The sequence below is a fragment of the Alternaria hordeiaustralica genome (assembly GCF_023758085.1).
Source record: "Alternaria hordeiaustralica strain BMP 2776 chromosome Unknown scaffold_17, whole genome shotgun sequence".
Lineage (NCBI taxonomy): Eukaryota > Fungi > Ascomycota > Dothideomycetes > Pleosporales > Pleosporaceae > Alternaria > Alternaria hordeiaustralica.
The window spans coordinates 235,839-256,143 of NW_026056789.1; the positions used below are offsets into that span (position 1 = coordinate 235,839).

Here is a 20,305-nt window from a genome sequence, read left to right on the forward strand (position 1 = left end):
AGATTGAGTCGAGAGACGAGCGGGAGTAAGCTATTTATACGTGTCTTGAGTGCGAGGTTTAGAGTCTGGCTGGTGCTTAAAGTGGAAAGAGGGGAGAGGTGAGGTGAGAGTGAGATTCTACTTAATTTTCTTTTTTGAGGGAAGAGTTACCTTCACCTTTACACTTTACCCCGAGGGAATAGACACGGGAGATTCGCACTTGACATCTTGATTGTCAGGGTAAGATAAATCCCGCAGATTGTGCTGAATGATTCATATACCGCCCCGGGGGCCAGAATGCGCAATAATCAAGGCAGTCATGCTCTAGATATCGATCCTAATGAAGTCGTATACGTAGAAACCGACTATTCTCGCCCCCATGTGTGACGTCTCAGTTTCTCAGAAGATCTACATATCCTCATCAAGAATCTCCTCTTTGACCTTCCCACTATCCTCCTCTTCGACTTCAGCCTCAACACACGCCTCTTTCTTTGCCTTGGCCTTCCTGCCACGCGGCTTCTTCGCCTTCGGAGTCTCCTCCTCAACATCATCTCCATCGCCCGCCTCTTCCTCCGCATCCCTCTTCTTGTTCTTGCGCGGTGTAGGCGTCTTCTTCAGCACTGCACCGCCATCAGGAAGCGTCCAGCCGTACTCGTCGAAGAGCTTGCGTTGCTCGACGCGGAAACGGGAGACTTTGATTTTGACGCCGTTGAGGTTTGTTCCTGTGGGAGGGGTTAGTGGGTTGCTGGAGGGAGGTTGGGTGTGTGGGTGTGGGTGTAGGTATAGATAAATGTATAAAGCACAAAGAACGCAAGATCAGGTGTTGAAGACATACCAGGAAAGACACTAACAAGACGCTCGTAATCTTCGCCCGTGAGATAGCGGCCTTGAGTCAGAATGAGGAGCTGGTTCCGCTATGTCAATTCAAGGCCCGGTACGCGTTGGAAGGACCTGGTTTACCTTGTTTGCGTTCTCCAGTGTCCAGCGAAATGCCTAGTCGCGGACGTCAGTCAAGCTGCTCGAAAAGATCGGGGGAATGAGTAAGTGACATACACCGCCTTCAGCCTCGCCGCCCTCAGCTGCTGCGACCTTCTTCTTGGGAGGCATTGTTGGTGAAGTAGTTTGTTGGTATGGGGAACTGAGGTGGGAGTGCTGGGTTTGTGTGGGTTGGTAGATGGTGTAAGAAAGTGGGAATGTGGTAGTGGAGGAAGAAGAGGGGAGAGGGGACAAGATATGAGGGACGTGTTTAAGTAGACATTGAAAAGTGCGGGATTGAGGATAGTGAGAGTGAGATCTGAATCTAGATCTGTGCAACATAACGAGTTTTTAAGCTCACCTTCACCTTTGCACACTCAGCGCGAAAATGGAAAATCACAAAAGACGAATTTGGAGATGGCTTTTGTCAGGCTGATGAAATGCCGCAGATAGTGCAAAGTGCATTTGTACTGCCAGTTTGCTAATGCTCGAGGCAGTGCCTTACTCAAATATTCCTCATCATGAAGAAATCAGTAGAACCCGTCATGCGCTCACGTGCCTGTCCTCTCAAGCGCCCAGAATTCCTAAACACCCTCTTCAAGCAGCTCCTCCTTGACAACGCCATCATCCCCATTTAGCTCACGATACAGCTCACCACCAAGTCCATCGTCCTCCTCGACCTCCTTCTTAACAACCTCCTTCTTCGGCTTGCGGGCACGCGGCTTCTTGGTAGGCGACTCCATCTCACCAGCTACCTCAGCGTCACCACCCTCCTCACCCTTCTCCCTCTTCTTCGACGACTTGCCCGGAGTCTTTGTAGGAGTCTTCTCCGCGTCACAAGGGAGAGGCCAATCTAGCTGCTCACACAGCGCACGCTGCTCCTTGCGCATCTTGATGAATCGCTGGCGGATCGCGTCCCAGTTTGTTCCTGCTAATCTTTACATTAGTAGACGGATACACAGATACACAAACAGTGCGGATTGGGGAGTACCCAGGTGTGTAGGGGAAACGTACCGGGACCAGGGAAGGCACCGACCATCTTGTGGTAGTCGTCTTTCGTGAGGGTGCCGCGGTTCATGGCTAGGAGGAGGAGCTGGGAGTGTGAGTTAGACGGTTGTGAGGAGGGTTGAGGAGGGGGTTTGGGGGATGGGACTTACGGTGCGCTCGTTTTCGGCGGTCCAGCGGAATTTCTAAGGAGGGTTGTCAGTAAATGTGTATGTGAGTGGATTTGGCGTGTACTTACGCCGTCGCCGCCAGTGTCGGCACTGTCACCGTCGACCTTCTTCTTGGGTGGCATGTTGATCGTTGAAGACGGACTGATCGTTGAGTGCGGTTGGAAGGTCGTGCGTTGAGTATCTCGCTAGAAAACGTTGGCGGATGGTGTAGAGAAAGACACAGAGGGTTTGTGTAGAAGCGGTATCAAGATAAGCCACTAGGCAACCAAAGGTGACGAGGAAAAGTGAGAGTGAGGTACCGCGCCGCGCTATCATACGAACTGTATCCCAGGTAACAATCAATCGCGCTTTCACCGTGAACCCAATTAGAAGCGCGAGACGTCCACCACCTCCCCTCCGCCTCCCCTCCGCCTCCCCTCCTCCTCCCCCACCCACCCAGGCATGGTGGTTGTTAAAGACGGATTGATCGTCGAAGGCGACTGCAAGTGATGCGTGCTGAGTGCTGTACGAAGTATCCGACAAGAGACGAGTGGAGTGTGATAAAGAGAGAGACAGAAGGATTGTGAGAGAGCTGTATCAAGATAAACCACTAAGCGGTCAGAGGTGACGAGGAAAAGTGAGAGTGAGATACCGCACTGCGTTGCGCTGTGATACGGATCATCAACAAACAAGCGCGCCTTCACCGTGATTTCCAGCAGCGAAGCATGGGCGCAAGAACAGCATGACGTACTGAGAGCAAGGATGTCTACATTGCAGCCAAGTCAAGAACACCCCTCTTCGAAATCTCATAATATTCTTCTTGTCTATCCAAACCCCAGTCCCGATATATATACACCCCTCCCCCAAACCCTCCCACCTCATCTCCACCCCCACCCCCACAGAACCCAAACTGCCTCACATCCTCATCCCTTCAGCAATAACCTTATACTCCTTCCTCTTCTTCTGCATCCCCACGCCCCCAAACCTAACTTTCGCAACCCCAATCCACTTGCTCAGCCCCGGAAACAGCATATTCTCCCCCACATACGCCGCCGCAAAGTTGCCCAGCCCCAGCGCTAAGATGAAAACCTTGAACTGTGTATCCAAAAACGTGAGTTCCATCGCTTGCATAACCCACGCGGCGGGGTCAAACAGCATATACAGCGTAATGGCGAGGGTAACGAAGATAGTGGTGATGAAAGGCAGGTTACGACCCATGGGTTCGCGATACGGTTTCCCTACGCTGAGGACGACGGCGGAGAAGATGTATTGGAAGCAACTTGTTAGGAACAAGGCCGTGTTTTGGCTGTTCAAGCTGTTGCTGTGGTTGGGGTCGAGGACGGGGGGCATGTACCATTCCTGTTTTTGGACGTAGTGGAAGGCTATGAATTGGACGAGGATACATAGGACCATTTGGCCCAGTAGTGGCGTAAGCACCTTTCTTGACACGAGGTTGGCAGTCGGACGTTTGCGGCTGAGCATCGGGTAGGCGCCGGACCAGCCCATGAAGATGGCGATGGGCAGGATGAGCAGCAGGTCGATGAAGAGGAATTGGAAGTCGCCGAGGTTACTCGCGCTGGCGTACAGGAAGGAGACGGAGCAGAACTGTATAGCGCTGTAAAGCGACATGTATTTGAAACAGCTGAAGCTTGTGACGAGGGCGGCACGACCTTCTTTGATAACTTGCGGGACGCAGGATATGTCGAATTGGCGGGATGTGAAGGGCGCGGCAACCGAGGCTTCGGCTTCGGAGAGGGAGATGCCCACGTCGGCTGCTTTGAGGGCACCGCAGTCGTTGGCGCCGTCGCCGCAGAAGCCGACGCAGTAGTCGATTGATTGGAGTTTTTCGACGAGTTCGTGCTTTTCGTCGGGGGACATGCGGGCGAAGACTTGGCCGCAGACGAGCATTTCGCGGAGGACGGATTCGGAGGCAAAGTCGACGATCCAGCGGAAGACGTCGCCGCTGACGGCTAAGCTGTAGTTGCGGAGGTTGGAGATGTCGTAGGGGAGGGATACGTCGGCTTCGGGAGGCGGTGGCAGGGGCTTGAGGGTGTTATCGTCAAGCTTGAAGACGGGGTCGTCTACACTTTCCCAGCTGAGCTTCGATAGTGCCGTCCGAGAATCACCCTCTTCGAAGTGAGGCACAAAGCAGTGAGCAGTCTTGTTGATGAGACCACACTCGCGAGCCACACTGATAGCAGTGAGAATGTTGTCACCAGTGCACATGACCTTGCGGATATTGGCGCGTTCAAGCTCTTCGATAACAGGGGCGGTGCTGTCCTTGAGCTTGTTCTCGAAGATGATGAAACCAACAAAGTCCAGATCGCTCTCTGCTTCCTCACGCTTCATCTTCTGAGTCTTAAGCCAGTTGAGCTTGGGGATTGACTTCGTAGCGCAAGCGATGACACGGAATCCACGATGAGTGTAGAAGGCTAGAAGCTCCTCGTAGTCGGTAGGGAAGCTGTCAGGCCTGCAGATCTCTTTCATGACTTCGGGTGCACCCTTGACATATACTTGTCCGCTCTTTGAACCAAACTGGCGAACGATGACACTAGCCCTTCGTAGCTGTGAGACGAATTCGAAAGCCTTGAGTACGCCAAGTTCGACTTGCTTCCTGTTGGCGTCGTCTTCAACATCGTCGACATCATATTCGCGGCCTGGTGGCGGTCGGGCAACAGATGGCGAAAGTTTCTGCTCAGGGTCGTCGTCACCAGCGTTGCCGGCTTTCTGTTCTCCTTCCTCGTAGCTCCAGCCGGTAAAGTCGAACATCTTGACGTCAAGCGGGTCACCTACGAGCTCGTCATCGATCTTACGGAGTGAATGGCAAGTAGCCATGGTGTACAGAATCGTCTTGTGTGCGAGGTATTCAACAGTGGGGTCGCGGTCGTGCTGCGACGCAGGGAGGATGTCGTAGGCATCTGGAAGCAGCTCACTGAACCTGTTCCTTGGTCGCTCGACTACGCGGACTCCAAGAACATCGAGACCTTCCTCGGTAAGAGTTCCAGTCTTGTCAAAGCAGACGACATCCAGCTTGCCACCAACGTTGACTCGCTGTGGACTGATGCAGAAGATCTGTTTCTGCTTTAAGCGCGATAGCGCGAAGCTGGTACCAATGGTGAGTGTGGCTGGGAGAGCAGGAGGAACGACAATGGTGATCAGATCGAGAGCTCGTACGACAATCAGATGCCATGCAAGGCCTAGATGCACAAAGTTGATGAAAGATGCGACGAAGCCGATCATAGCAATGAAAGCCATGACGGAGATGTACCGGAAAGAGTCGCGGTAGAACTTGAATCCAGATGGCTTGGGGAAGAGCATCGAGCGGACCAGTGCGCCCTTGGTGGTGTTAAAACCAGTGCGCACAACCATAGCCAATGCAGCGGCTTCGTCATCAACGTGATCTTCGTGTGGTCTGCGAGCGCGGATGATCTTAGTACCGCTGAACAGCATGTGTCGTGCGACTTCAGGGTGGACAGCCGAAGCGCTGAGATCTAGGAGGTCTAGAGCGTGATTTGACATGGGGACCTTGGAAACAGGGATCGACTCGCCAGTCAGCATACTCTCATTGACGATGCAATCTCCAGAGAGTAACAGACTGTCGCATGGGAATAGCGCAAGGGAAGGATCGGTGACTTCGTAGACATCTCCAGGTACGAGCTCGGCTGAGTCGATATGGGTCCAGAAGCCGCTTCGCAGTACACGAACTTCACACTCGAACTTCGACACCTCGCGCAGTCTCTTCATGGAAGCCTTTGTCTCGATGAGTGTGGTGACGATACTGACGGCCGAGATGATGAAGATGGCGCAGGCGTAGTAATAGTACTCGTCCATGGACCAAAGGATCAGACTGGCGATCTGAAAGACGTAGAAAGGATGGAAGACCTCATCGACCAGGAGTTGACCAATTGTCTTCTCGGCGATATCGATGACGTTCTTTCCAAAGACCAGCTCGCGGTAGTCGCGCTCATCGTTGTCGAGACCCTCGCGGAGGGCGGAGACTTCGGTCCAGGTGGGATCGGTCCAGGTATTTGCGAGGACGAACTTGTCCTTGATAGGATGGTATACGAAGCGGATGTAGCGGTAGTCCAGGCACCTAAGCTCACTGATGAGCGGGTCATCTTCCTCATCCCATTCCCGAGGGCGTCCCTTTTCAGGATCGCCGAACACAGTCGAAAGCGACCGTCCGTAGGTTTGCTTGCTGACGTGCTGCACTGCAAACTCGCCCCACTGGTTCTCTGTGACTATCCAGTCGCATTCCTTTAACGGCGAGCTCTTTCCTGTTATCGCAACCCTCCATCTTGGTAGCCATCTGAACAGGAGCCAGCCGAGACCCAGCGTCACGAAACAGAGTAGCGCGTACAGCGCATAGCCAATGGGCGATGTTCTGAAGCCGGCGATGACGATGGTAAGGTCCTCGGTCATAATGTAGATCTTTTGGTTCGACCTGCGCCCTCTCCAGTCGATGCCTGAGCCTGCGCTGCCGGTCGAAGAGTGCCTGCGCAACAGCGGCCGCTCGGACGACTTCCTACTTCCGCTCGACTTCCGCCGCGATGGCGACGGTGAATGCGATGTTTCCGACGATATGCCCGCCTCGAGGTCCTCCAACTCCGACACGGTATAGCCATTGTTGTACGTGCTCTCTCCGTCCTCCAGAATCGCGCTATCCTCATCCTCACCCTGTGAATCCTGCTCTTCATCGTAGAACGCGAAACTCGTCAAACTCGCACTCGAATCGGCGCGCGACCGGCGGTGGCGGAATCCGGAGACGCTCGTGGGGACGCTCTCGCTCATGGGGCCGGAGAAGACCTGGATTGTGGGCGTCAGCTGCTGGCCAGGCTTCCTTCCACGGGGATTGTAGGCAGGACGGGAAGGAGGCATGGGGCCGAGTTCGAATACCTCATCTTGCGCCATCTCGACATCTTCCATGAAGCTTGCCCTGAGAAAGTCAATTAGTCGCGCCCGACGCGGAGCTGCAAGTCACACGTACTCGCTCAAGTGGGAGCCACGGCGGTACATGGCGCTCATCCGGCGCGGCCGCCGCCTCTCGGGGCTCTCGTTGTCGGCCATGGCGACTTTTGGTGTTGCGAATGGTGGGCTATTGGGCCATGGTGAGTTCGTGCGACACGAAGTTTTCTTGTCGCGTCGCCTTGGGCTTGCGAGATAGGCCGTGCGGTGTATGACGTTTGAGCTAGTCAGGGATCCGCCTCCGTTCAGGGTGCTCTCATCCCGACTCAACACCCAACACCAGAAGCCATAAGATCGAACACACAGTATGTGAAGGCTGCATCACATCGGCGAGCGCTGGATCTCATGTCAGCGAATAACAAAAATGTCGCTAACTCTACTGGGAAGAAGCTCGTGATCTCTCCGGTCAGCCAACACCAAAATCAGTATCCCCGGACCTCTGGCTCGTTCATACACTGCATATATATGCACAGCGAATCGCGCATATGGTCTCAATGTCCACTATCAAGGATGAATTGTCTTCGTCAGATGATGCGGGTTGGCCTTGCCTATCGCGTCAATGATTGGATCAGCCATCCCCCTCACAGCCTCGCAGGATGCAGGATGCAGGTCTTGTCATATGCCGGTCGCCAGCCTATTCGCTATTTCAGTCACCACGCCGCTCTTCCTGTACACCACACGTCTTGCACTCATTCTTTCCTCATCTCTTGTTTTACTCCGACCCGCGCAGCATGAGTACACACGTGTACCAAGCACTGGAAGGTCCAAAACACATCAGGCTGATCGCAGTGCAGCCGGCCTCCTCCAAAGAAGAACCTCTAAAAGTTGCGTTTCTTTCCTCGACACTGGGGGATCTTGAGGGTCGCTATGACGCAATATCTTATACCTGGGGCGAACCAATTCTGGAGTTCCCATTGTATGTCGACGATGGCACTCGAGTCTGTATCACGCGGAACCTTGACCGAGCCTTGCGATACCTGCGCAGGTCCGATCGAGACCGACTCCTCTGGGCCGACGCTGCGAGCATTAATCAGGCCGATAATGCAGAGAAGGCCGTACAAATTCCATTGATGGTCCAGATTTTCCGCGGTGCCCACAGAGTTTTGGCCTGGCTCGATTCAGGCGGTGATACTTCTATCGAACAGCGAGGTATGCGGACAATTGATCATCTATCTCGAGCAAACAAGAACGGAGAAACAGAGTCAAACGCAGACTTCGGTGCAGTCATGCAATTCTTGAATCTTCCGTGGTTCAACAGACTCTGGGTAGTGCAAGAGATCGTCTTCAGTTTGGAAGTCAACTTAATCTGTGGCGATACAGAGATTAACTTTCTTCGCCTGGTTTCTGCGCTACCCGACATACAGAAGGGGATTTCTCCTTTGGATTCTGACGACAGGGCGAGAGTGGGTGCCATTGCCACTATCGAGGTTCTCTGGACCCACCATTCGCTCTTCGGTACCGGAATCCAGCATCACTTTAACCGTGACAGTAACGACATCACAAGCTTGGTAGAGACTTTTGCGTCTTATGCATGCACAGATCCACGAGATCGGATATATGCACTCTTTAGTATGGCAGCCAACGTTCAACCAGCCGGATACATCTCCGATAATGTCGGCTCTAGCGACTCCGATAGCGACTCTGACGAAGAGCTAGCCAAGACGAAGAAGGCCAAGAAGAGCGGAAAGATGGCTGCCACACCCTCGTCCTTAGGCGATTCTAGCTCCTCCGATAGCTCTTCGGACAGCTCTTCCAACTCCGACAGCCCTTCAACGTCGCAAAAAGGGGGTGTTGTTTCTATGAACATAGATTACTCGCTCGACGTACGTGAAATATACAAGGCATTTGCGTTCAGTTGCTGGAAAGAAAAACAAATGCATGCAAACATGTGGACGGCTTTGTTCATGCGTCAGCACTCCACTCGACCGGACGATTGGCCTTCTTGGGTGCCAGACTGGCGGGTTCTACCAAAGAAAGCTCTTGCCATCCAGGACACAAATTTTCACCATAACTTCCGAGTAATCAGTGCCACGAGAGGCGGAATCTGTTTAAAAAGTGGCAGGCACAGACCTCTGCTAGACAAAGGTAGTATGCAACCTTATATTGTCATATCAAACATTTCAAGGCGATCTGTCGGTTCTGATCACTCCCTTGATTCACAGCTCTTTCAGCTGTGTTCAATGGCCAATGGGCCGGAGACCGCGCAAAATCCCGACCCTTCCGCCGATGAAAGACCGCGCCCATCCTGGGTGTCGGATGCTACGCGGTTTCCCAACCTATTGTACAGAAAAATTAGGAGAGGCGTGCTTCGATTGAATGTTGACTCCGGACTTCCCCAAGATGAACCATATGAAGATCTCTTGCAGAGACTCATTGAGCACCTTTCTTCGGTAACGCCGAGACCCAGGGGACGGGATTCGCGGTACAGCCACACGTCGACAACTCTCAGGCGTCAAAACCACAGCCAAGACTTAGAGCGAGCCTCAAAAGGTGTTTCAAATCTTTTCGTGTTCAATGACCCCTGTACTCAGGTAAACTCCATAGGCTACGGACATGTAGCACCTGAGGTTGGTGATACCATTGTGCCTATGAGAGATATGTTCTTCAATGGCGGTCTTATGGATGGAACAATGACGGTGATAATACTCCGCCGTATCGATCGAATGGAGACATCTATCGCGGATACCCCGACCTATCGCTTTATCGGCAGCGGCCGCATATTTGACCCGACTATGGTATTCTCGTCGTTAGGAGACAATTCCTATTCAAGGCCAAGAAGCCAATATGTCCGTAATAAGTTCAATATAGTGTAGAACCTCTCTATGGGGTGCCATCAGGTACGTCCACTCAACACACCCCACCACACCCCACCAACATCCCCCTAAACCCCCATCTTCGCCCTAACAAACGCCTCAGTATCATCCAACACCTCCTGCACCGCCTTAATAGTCCCCGGCGGAAACCCAATAAACCCATGCGGCGCCCCCCTATAAATCTTCACCACACTCTCCGCCCCCCACATCCCCCACTTCGCCCCCATCAACACACTATCATCCAACAACGGATCCTCACTCCCACACGTAAACAGCGCCGGCGGCAACTTCATTCCCCTTAGATCCTGCCAGAAAGGACTTATCGAGGGATCGCGGCGCTCCGCTTCCGTGGTGTTGGGGAGTAAGGCGTCGATGTAGGATTTCATCACGTCGTGGTCGATGACGAGGTGAGATTCGTGGTGGAGCACGTGGGGGAGGAAGGAGGACATGTCATAGCAGCCGAAGTGGAGGAGGAGGCCGCGGAAGGAGAATGTGGGGAGCGTTTTTAGGAGGTGGAAGGCGGTGAGGCAGGCGAGGTGGCCGCCTGCGGACTGTGGGGCGTTAGTATGGGTTCGGGTATGTGTGCAAAAAGAGAGGGAGGGGGAGGGAGATAATGGAAGGAGGTACTAGATGGAGGTACTAGATGGAGGTACTAGATGGAGGTACTAGATGGAGGTACTAGATGGAGGTACTAGATGGAGGTAATAGAGGTGGCAAAGGGAAAGACACATACCTCACCACCCGTAAACATCAACTCCCCACCAAACACCTCCGGACCGTTCTTGACCAGCCATTCCGCAGCGTCGTAGCAATCTTCTGCGCCGGCGGGCCAGGGGTCTTCGGGCGCGAGCCGGTATCCGATTGATACGACTGTTACTTCGAAGTGGTCGGCCATGTATTTTAGGTAGGGGTCTTGACTATTCTCCTCATTAGCACCATCCTCAATCTCATCCACTCCTCCACCCACTCACAGCAAGAAAACAAAAAGAAACCAACTTACTAAGCCTCACTCATCAACACCCACCCCCCACCATGAATATGCATATGAATCCCCCTGCTCACCCCTCCACTCGGCTTAAACACCCTATACGGTATCTCCCTTCCGGCGTCTCGAGAAGGGAGAGAGCCGTTGAAACCTTCGGGTAGAACCACGGGTTTGGGTAAGGGGGTTTTGCCTTCCCAGCGCATCTGGCGGTAGGCTGCTGCGCCGACCTGTACGTTTTTACGTTAGCTCGGGGTTGAGGGATGGAAGACTGGGTGGGAAGGGGATGGGTGATGAGGGCAGGGAAGAGGGATGGAGGGGAAGGAATGGGATAGGGAAACATACCTCATACCACCGCGGTCCATCCGCCCAGATCTTAATCAACTTCTCGTTGAACTCCAGGGTTTGTTTGTCGATGCCATCGCGATCGAACTTCGAGGCGTCGACTGTGACGTCTGATTTCGGATACATGGTCGTGATTTATCACGGTTTCTTTGTGTCCTTGCTCTTTCTTGTTTACCGACAGGTTACTTGAACGTTGCGAAACGGCTTCTTCACAACCAACGTCTAAAGGATAGGGGATCTAGAAAGAAACCAGAAGATGAGTCAAGCAGAACTAGATGTATAAAGGCAACAGTAGTACTAACCATGTGATTACCACGTTACATCCCCCATCGGCCACGGCCATACTCCCCTCGCACGTATCAAAGTGGGGGCGGGGTATACAACGCGGCCATGCTAACTTCGAAAGGACGTTAGTCTCTCTGCTGTGGTTGGTGTACAGCCATTTATTATCTCCGAAGTAACGTTCGTACCTGCATTTTCGGGTTACTCTTTCGGAAGACTCCGGATGTCGTGCGGTTGCGACGATGGAGACTGATATCGCGTCCGGTATCGGCGGTGGCCTCGCAGCACGACCATGTCGAACATCGCGATAACATACTGTACAACCCAGTTTATGCACAGATACCAAGGTGATAGGAAGGTGATAGGATGGGAGTGAGAATGGTATTAAAGTATTAATAGAACAATGTAGACTACCGCACAGGTTTCGCTTGCATCCGACTCGTCGACATACCCGTATGTCCATTACTTTGCCCTCCCTTCACCCTCCGTTTCGCCTGCCGCTCATCTCTGACGAACAGCGATTTAGCTACTGAAACTGCTACCGCTGCTGTGCGGAAGGGATACATGGCGATGTCCCAAGTCATCTGCAGCATGTAGCTAATAGTACCGGCTATCCAGCTCAGCGTCATGGCAATCACGCCAGGCCGCTGACCGGTTCTAGCAGCTGCGGCAGCCAGGGCGAGTGTATCGCCCAATCTAGCTTCTAGGTCTTGGAAGCGCGCTTCGATCTGTAGGGACTGTGCCATGTGACGTTTTTCGTAGCGCCTAACTGCGCGGTTCAGCGCGTCAAGTTGGAGTTGGGTTGTTTGACGGACTTCGGCGCTGAGTTTCTCTACGTCGACCTCGTTGTTGTTGGCGGGCGGGGGGCCATCGAGTCGTCCCTCCAATTCCGCTATTCGTTGTGAGAGCTGCTGAGTGTCGGCTGATCGGACGGGCTCTCTTGGGGCTTCTCGGACGATGCGCTGCAGATGGAGGATTCGCTCTGTTCGCATCTTGATGAGGCGATTTACGGGGGGTATCTCGGCGATGAGGAGGAAGATGCTGAGGTTCGCGTCGGATACTATGCCTTCGGCGCGCATGAGCTGGCCTCGGATGGTGTGCATGAGGAGGGCGCCCAGTAGGGGACCTAGGAAGCAGCCGATGAAGGCCAGCATCTCCGACCGCTTTAGGGCTTCACGGGCCTCCTTCTGCGCTCGCGAGACAGGCGCATCGGCCGTGGTGTTGACCTTTGAGTCCTGCGTCTCGCCTGCTTGCTGTTCTGCCACCTCTGGCGCATCCTCTTCCTCCTCATGTATCGTGTCGTCGTAGGTCGCGTCATCCGTGCCGTCATTCAAGTATCGTCGTTGCTGTGCCTCGTGGTACCAGTCCCTGCATCGCGTCAGCTGTGATTCTCACCCATGCTTGCTACAACCTACCATGGCACCTTGACGCTCCAATGGAGGAACCAGCCAGCCAGTACCAATATCAACACGTCTGTCGCGACATCTGCGCCGTTCTCTACCGTCAACCCAATGATGGCAGGGACCACGGCAGCCACAACAGGCAGCGCAATCCATCGTGACGGCTCGTCTGGAGATGCATGTCGGCCCATGTCATTCTTCCCACCCGCTCTAAGAAGATTGTCGCTGGAGGATCGCAGGGAATAGCGCGAGTCGGAGAGGTCGGAGACGAGGGAGCTGCGGCGTCGAGGGGCGGCTGTAGGGGGAGTAGAAGGTCGCGCACCCTCAGCAGATGTGGCGGCGCGGTTCAGCATCCTCTGGCGAAGTAGAGGGTGGATGCTGGGACTGTCGGCCGGCGCACCGTCCATGGCGAGTACCGGTTGAGACGTCGAAGAAGCAACGTGGACGACGTCGCTGCCAATGGATGCCTAGACGCCGCTTCAAGAAGGCGCAATGTGGTAGAGATGCGAGTCACCTGATCGCGATGGTTGCAGGCGCCGCGGAAGCATCGCTGAGGCTCTGGTGACGCTCACACGTACTAACGCGACGGTCGTGTGCCGTAGTGGAAGACGCCTCGGCGAGTCGTTCGTCTTACGTCATGTCTCGATGCGGTCAATTGTAGAGCTGGGACCCTCTCCGAGCTTCCTCACACATGCGCTATGGCCTAGCTTCCCATGGTTTGCAAGCGATTCACTGCGAACACCATCTCGACAACAACAGGTATCCCGTGCGCATCCCGCATTCACGGCCATTCAGACCGTGGCAACCATGCCACACGTGTGCAGGCCTTCCTGCTGTGCAACCCAGCCTGCTCCATGACCGAGGAAACGACCAAGCGCTGCAATGGCTCGCACATGCCTCATGGACTATCTACCATTCGATCAATACACAACCTTGCCACTTGTTGTTCCCCGATGCTTCATACTGGGACGCAGCCATCTGCCGTAGAGTACCCCATCGTCCCAACGCACTTGTTCGGACTCCGACAATGTAACAGATGCCCACCAAACTGGGCAGGTAAACACCGGTTCCTGGATGCTCGAAAGCGGGTGAGTAGGATAATCTGGCTAAACCCGCCACGTACAACCCGACCTGCAACCATGCCGCAGCTGCGGGGACTTAGCACCTCGTCTCCCCATGATTCCCTCTCTGATTGCGCTGCTACTTATCACAGACATGTCTCGTCTCTTTCTCGTTGGTTTTCTATTCAGAAGTCGTCTTTTTCTATTCAGACCCAAATGCGGACGGGCAAAAGTCTCACTTCCACTTCCACATCCATACCGCCGCAACCGAATATCACGGGTACCAGGCAGCGCCCTGTCCCTGCGACGGGTCAGCCTGTTTCAAACAGACTGTGATTGACCTGGGCGAGAGCGTCTGAGGACATGCTACTCTAGCGGCATACTCGTTTTCATCACTCAAGTGAACGTAAGTCCTATTGAGCCTTATTGAAGCTTGAGACACGCATCTGTTCTATTGAGGATTTCCATATACTCGGTATCGACGGGAGTGATGGGGTTTTCGAGGCTGCTTGCCGCCTGTTCGTTTCTTCAGTTGCTTTTCTTTCTAATCACAATCTTTTCTATATCTAAACCCATCAACACTGCCTGACACTATCCTGGAGATAGCACAATCGACAGCTCGGATTCCACTTGATCGACGGCTACATCTCTGAACTGGATTCAGGTCTGCCGCTTTGCAGCATCGAAGAAGATTACCCATCGTCATTGGTTGGTCCCTCCTCTTGACATCCGCGACCATGTCCATGACATCTGCTGCTATGGCAATGACATCTACTGCTATGTCTTTGACATCTACTTCTATGGCAACCAACACACACTCCTACGAAGCTTACTGGACTGGAGATGCGGCGGGGACGTATGAATACAGCACCAATATCACCATGGAGGAGATGAACGCACCCGTCTCCACCCAGGCCATCCTCTTCATCACCCTCTCCTTTCCAGCATTCCTCCTCTGCGTTGCACCAATGATCTGGCATTTCCGTCAAGCCAACGTCGCAGCCGGGTCACTCATCTTGTGGATTGTCCTTCACAACCTCTTCAACTGCATCAACCCACTCATCTGGCCCCGCGACAACCTGACCGAATGGTGGGACGGTGCGATCCTGTGCGACATTCAGATCCGGCTCCAGGTCGGTAGCTATGTGGGATTGACCGCCTCGTTGGCCCTGGTACTACGCAAGCTCGCCAACGTTATGGATACACGCAATATTACTGTGTCGACCAGCCATAAGAGCAAAGTCAAAGCGAAGATCTGGGAAGTCTTTTGGTGTTGGGGCGTGCCGTTGTTACTGATGGGCATTTACTATGTCACCCAGTACAATCGCTATGCAATCGTCGGTATTGCTGGGTGTTGGTCTGTCCACGATGCTTCATGGCCTAGCATGGTCATTAGTTTCATGTGGTCAGCCGTTGGCATTGTGATCGATTCCTACTGGGCAGGTAAGTCTCATCTGCTTCCTCCCTCAAATCAACCTACTAATCATTCAACAGCCCTACTTATCTGGCGTCTTTACCGATACCGACGCGAGTTCCACCGCCTTGTTGCAGCGCGAAACACCACGTCCTCACGCTTCATCCGCCTCTTCTTAGTCAGCCTGATCGTCATCTCCTTCTATCTGATCTACACCATCGTACTGCTCATCCAGATGGCCGGAAGACTCCACGACCATTACTCTTGGGATAGAGTCCATGATCCTGAGAGATGGAACAGAATTACAAGGGAGCCCGGGCTGGGTAAGATCAGTATCGAGAAGTGGGTTCAGATCGCCACGGGATTCATCATCTTCGGCTTCCTCGGCACGGGAGTCGATGCAAATGCTCATTACAGAGGACTGTTGGTCTTTATTGGAGCTGGCAAGATATGGCCTAGCCTACTACCCGGATCGGCCAACAGGAGGAGGCCTACCAGTTTCACCGCTCCTCGTAGTTGGACAACATTCTTCTCCAGCAAAGCAAAGAAGATGTCGTGGTTCGGCGCTTCTGACTCTACACAGTCGACATCGACGAGCGCGGATTTCAAGAACGATACTTGGACCGCGTCTACATACAACAGTCCCGTCGCTCTCGACTCTATCCCTCGCTTACACAGCGTCACAACGCAAGATACCTTGATCTCACAGAAGAACGACCAAGACATGTCTGCGCAGAAGCACGATCACTCCCATTCTCCATCAGCATCCCCAACACCTCCCCGCCCCACATTCTTCTCCCGCTACTTCACCCGCCCCTCTCTAAACGGGCCTCTCCTCCCCCTCTTCTCCTACCGAAACATCACCGAGATCAACTCCAAATCCAGCAATCCTTCCACCAACCCCACCGATCGTACCAACCCTTCCACCACCCCCACAACCACCGCCGCATCCACAAACACAAACTCAGACCCCCCCAAACCCCCCACGCCAACCTTCCCCTCCGGCGTCCACACCCGCGCCTGGGCCGAAGACATCTCCTCCTCTCCTCCTTCCGCTGGGATGAATAATGAAGGTCATTGTCATGGACGGAGTGTACATGTTGTACGCGAAGTGCATCAGCAGCGGGATAAGAAGCGAGGGGGTGAGTTTGAGAGGGTGGGTAGGGAGATGAGAGATTGGGCTTGATGTGTGTTTCGGGTTCGTCGGTATGACGGAGGGAGCTATGGGAGATTGGGACAGGGTAATGGGTATGGGTTTGTTGGATGGGGTTTTTGGATAGGTGGGGATGGGGTTTATGATATCTTAGCTGGACTTTGTTATTTCGACTGTCGATCTTCTTGGCTTGGTGTAGGAGTAATGAGATCACATGGAATGGTAAATCCGTGGACTTGGACTTGAGTGAATATATTGGTATCTTGAGTATACGCATGGACTTGGTGATTATTGTTTATTCGTAGTCTACTGAAAGCGTGATGACGCAATATAACAGTTGAGATGGTGGCGCAATGAACCTCAACTCTCCTATATTGTCCATCACCTTGGAGTATACTTATACAAGGGTTCAAGTGAGAAGTCTAGCACCTCAGGCGTGTGGAGCGAGTGTCAGTATTGTCGGCGTGGTCTGTTTACACAGTTGTCGGTTAAGACATGGTTCGCGCACATTGCATCATATCAAGGCCCTCGCATCACGTCATAGCAAGTTACATCACGCACAAAGGAAGCAATATTGTCGTGAAGCATTTTTGATTCCGTTATCGCATGTCCACATGGCGACGTGTCAGTCAAAGGCAAGCCTCCACAAGAGGTAGCGAGCCGGTGTTAGAGTGACCGTCGTAATCGTGTTCAAGTAAACTCCCAGAGAACCCCAATGTGCCATTCAGGCGATTGACCAGCATTCCATAACATTCCTCAGTCCAGCACAGTCGTCACCTCCCGAAGTAGTAGTTGAAAGCTCGCGTGCCGCAGTCCGCCGTGTGACGTAGCTTGAGGGCCGAATCGCGCGGTGGAGTAGAGTGAGTTGCGAGCTGGTCGGAAGGTTGTGCGTAGAAAACGTGTCGTTCAGTGATCATTTTCGTTCAGAACTGAGGTGGGTGATGCTGAGATTGAGGGGCGAGACGTTTATTTGCTGGGGGTTTGTTAGACGTGAAGAAGCGGGCGGTGCTGATGTGGTAGAACTTACGAACGAGCCCTAGTCTTTCTTCTCTTGCGCTTGAGACGGCGAACGCGCTTCTTCCTCCATTTGGCTCTCATCTTGTCGGCGGGCTGTGGTATGAGGTCAGCGGCTGCACTTGAGAGTGTAGAGGCGCCGGCGGGTGCAAGGACACTCGAAGAGCAACCATTGCGGTCAATTGAGTGTCGCCAGCGCCGCCATGGCCTGGGATATAGAACTTACATTGCTGTCGAGATGAGTGTCGTGAGTGTAGAACAAAGGTAGGAGCTCAGCGAGTCGAAATACCTAGGTGGGTGCGGGGCTCGCTTAGCTAGAACGGCTTAGCGCCCAGCCCTGAGGCAGGCGCCAAGCGTTCACGCGCGCCGCGTCACCTGCCTTACGTCAAACCTCAGTCGCGTCATCACCAACATCATTCCAGGGCAGTGTTATCGGCGGCGGAGGAGTGTTGTACGATGGCAGGTGAAGCAGTGGCATGGCTGCATATTAAGGTCGCGGGTGACAGTGCTTATGGTGAGTCGATGTGCTTCGATTCATGATCAACAGACTAACGCATGCAGGAACGCACGGAGGCAGGATCGAAGTGTGCGGGAATGAGCAGTTCAATCTTGGGAGGGATCCAGAGCTCTGGTCAGAGCACTGTCTTCCTCGCTGTGATATGATCTTGTTCTAACCTTTACCACAGTCGTTATTCATGGGCCGATGACCTTACCATTTCAAGGAAGCATCTTCGCATCCATTGCATTCTTTACGAACAAAACCCAATCGCTAAGATTGCACCATTCGTCTATGCAACTGATCTCTCTGCAAACGGCACTCACCTCAAGAAGAGCAACTCGGAGTACACGGCGTCCCAAGACGCGGGCATCCTGATGGGTCCCAAGAGTACATTCCTCCTGGAGGATGGGGACGAGCTTCGCATCTCAGAAACCGTCACCCTGATCTACTGCTCGAGTACGCCGGTAGAGCTTCTGAATTTGACTGGCATCCAGGAGCGAGAGAGACAGACGTTTGCTTCGCGTTACCTCCTCACCGGTCGCTTGCTCGGCGAAGGTGGTAACGGCAAAGTCCTTGTGGGCATCAATCAAGAGACACAGCGACAACTCGCGTGCAAGATCATCCGACTAGACAACATGTATGACACCTTGGCGCTATCGAACTTGCGCCTTCCTACCGGAAAGCGCGCGAAGCATCAGAAGTCGGTGAAGCAACAACTGCCGACCAGGGTTACCAACTGTTTCCGCGAGTTTGATATTCTCAAAGACCTCAGCCATCCGAACATCATCACCATCGAAAAAGTCTTTCGGAGTAACAATACTATCTACATCTTCGAAGAGCTGGTCACAGGCGGCGACTTATTCTCCTTTATCGAGTACAAGGAGGGCCAAATAGACAGTCTGCAGACCGCCACTATCATCTACCAGATAGTGAAGGGGATCAAGTACCTTCACGACCAAGACATCGTACATCGAGATCTAAAGCCGGATAACATACTCATGTCGTCTCTCGAGGACAGCGCTCGCGTCGTCATCACCGACTTTGGCAGTGCTAGGTTTCTCCCAGGGAAGAGCAGCCAAAATCCGGCGAAGGCCGACAAGTACCAACGGATGTTCTCGCTCGTGGGTACCTTGGAGTACATGGCGCCTGAGATTCACAAGCGCAATAGGGCCATTCCAGCCGAGCACGGCTACTCAAGATCTGTCGACATGTGGTCCATCGGCACGATTGCAGCTACACTACTTACCGGAGACACAATGTTCACTGATCGCAGACACCCGGAGTACCACACGAATCCTCAAGCTGTGATCATGGGTCTTGCAGCAATCTGTGACCTAAGTCACCTGGACGATCCGCATCATCCATCGTGGGGCGGCGTCGGCGACCGACCGAAAGACTTTGTCAAGAATCTGCTTATACTCAAGGAACAGGACCGAATGACAGCGTCGGAAGCTCTTGCGCATGATTGGTTCTCCTCCTACCACGAAGACCTTGAGGAAATGTATACGGACTCCATTGTAGATTGGGAACCTCGCGAAACGAGCCATGATCTGGTCGAGATCATTCCCAAGTCTATGGTGAACAGTGTCGCTGCTGACATGGTCGGCGGAAGTCGGGTTCCAGCAACGACTTCACGCTACTTCGCTTTTCGCCAGCCTACAGACACGCTGCGGAAGCCTTCGTCCCAGCGCTGGCGTGCAAATACCCCATTGCCGTCCATCATGCAAGACCATGAAGCAGCCCAGTTCGCTAGTCAATTGCAGGCTCCATCATACGACAACAGTGACCCATTCGATCAGAACGGACAGCGTCAATCACTCTCGGTCACAAGCGCGACTGGAACAGGTATGTATCGTTCACGTGAAGATGCAGATGATGACCACGAGGGTTCCGAAGCGAGCTTGAACGGTGTTACGAACGACTACTCACAGCAAGAACACATCGAATATCTACCACCACCCCCAGATCATGATTCCGTTCTGGTAAGCGAGACGCCCCTTGAGGTCTATCATCAACGACAATGGGCTGGGGACCAAGGTCACGATTCGATACTCGTATATGAGACGCCGCCTGAGTTCCTTCGTCAGCCTACCCACTCGTCGGACGACGACGTACCGGCCTACGATGTGTGGGTTCATGATGACGCGCCGAGTGTGCGCAGTGCAACTCATGTCATGGGAAAGCGAAGGAAGCTCTCGCACTACGCTTGATGATCTCATCTTCTTGATCTTTAACTAATCTATAGCGCCACTAACGCTACGCAAAAGCA

General features: G+C 53.4%; 7 protein-coding genes across 7 annotated transcripts; 2 read left to right on the plus strand and 5 right to left on the minus strand.

Annotated features, from left to right (window-relative positions):
• Positions 1–387: 387 nt before the first annotated feature.
• J4E84_007604 (uncharacterized protein) lies at positions 388–1,086 on the minus strand (the record flags this gene model as incomplete). The annotated part of the gene is made up of 4 exons (XM_049390187.1): positions 388–701; positions 815–884; positions 931–972; positions 1,033–1,086. The coding sequence occupies 4 exons, from the start codon at positions 1,084–1,086 to the stop codon at positions 388–390; spliced, it is 480 nt and encodes a 159-aa protein (XP_049242040.1).
• Positions 1,087–1,538: 452 nt separating this feature from the next.
• J4E84_007605 (uncharacterized protein) lies at positions 1,539–2,251 on the minus strand (the record flags this gene model as incomplete). The annotated part of the gene is made up of 4 exons (XM_049390188.1): positions 1,539–1,885; positions 1,969–2,047; positions 2,112–2,144; positions 2,198–2,251. The coding sequence occupies 4 exons, from the start codon at positions 2,249–2,251 to the stop codon at positions 1,539–1,541; spliced, it is 513 nt and encodes a 170-aa protein (XP_049242041.1).
• A 772-nt stretch (positions 2,252–3,023) lies between these two features.
• J4E84_007606 (uncharacterized protein) lies at positions 3,024–7,175 on the minus strand (the record flags this gene model as incomplete). Its single annotated transcript, XM_049390189.1, has 2 exons — positions 3,024–7,044; positions 7,096–7,175. 2 exons carry the CDS (start codon positions 7,173–7,175, stop codon positions 3,024–3,026), a joined length of 4,101 nt encoding a protein of 1,366 aa, XP_049242042.1.
• Positions 7,176–9,954: 2,779 nt separating this feature from the next.
• Positions 9,955–11,339, minus strand: J4E84_007607 (uncharacterized protein; the record flags this gene model as incomplete). Its single annotated transcript, XM_049390190.1, has 4 exons — positions 9,955–10,437; positions 10,620–10,803; positions 10,887–11,098; positions 11,214–11,339. The coding sequence occupies 4 exons, from the start codon at positions 11,337–11,339 to the stop codon at positions 9,955–9,957; spliced, it is 1,005 nt and encodes a 334-aa protein (XP_049242043.1).
• A 566-nt stretch (positions 11,340–11,905) lies between these two features.
• J4E84_007608 (uncharacterized protein) lies at positions 11,906–13,302 on the minus strand (the record flags this gene model as incomplete). Its single annotated transcript, XM_049390191.1, has 2 exons — positions 11,906–12,863; positions 12,911–13,302. 2 exons carry the CDS (start codon positions 13,300–13,302, stop codon positions 11,906–11,908), a joined length of 1,350 nt encoding a protein of 449 aa, XP_049242044.1.
• Positions 13,303–14,693: 1,391 nt separating this feature from the next.
• J4E84_007609 (uncharacterized protein) lies at positions 14,694–16,556 on the plus strand (the record flags this gene model as incomplete). The annotated part of the gene is made up of 2 exons (XM_049390192.1): positions 14,694–15,399; positions 15,451–16,556. The coding sequence occupies 2 exons, from the start codon at positions 14,694–14,696 to the stop codon at positions 16,554–16,556; spliced, it is 1,812 nt and encodes a 603-aa protein (XP_049242045.1).
• Positions 16,557–18,196: 1,640 nt separating this feature from the next.
• On the plus strand, positions 18,197–20,246 carry J4E84_007610 (uncharacterized protein; the record flags this gene model as incomplete). The annotated part of the gene is given in 2 exon segments (XM_049390193.1): positions 18,197–18,204; positions 18,224–20,246. The coding sequence occupies 2 exon segments, from the start codon at positions 18,197–18,199 to the stop codon at positions 20,244–20,246; spliced, it is 2,031 nt and encodes a 676-aa protein (XP_049242046.1).
• Between the last annotated feature and the right edge of the window lie 59 nt (positions 20,247–20,305).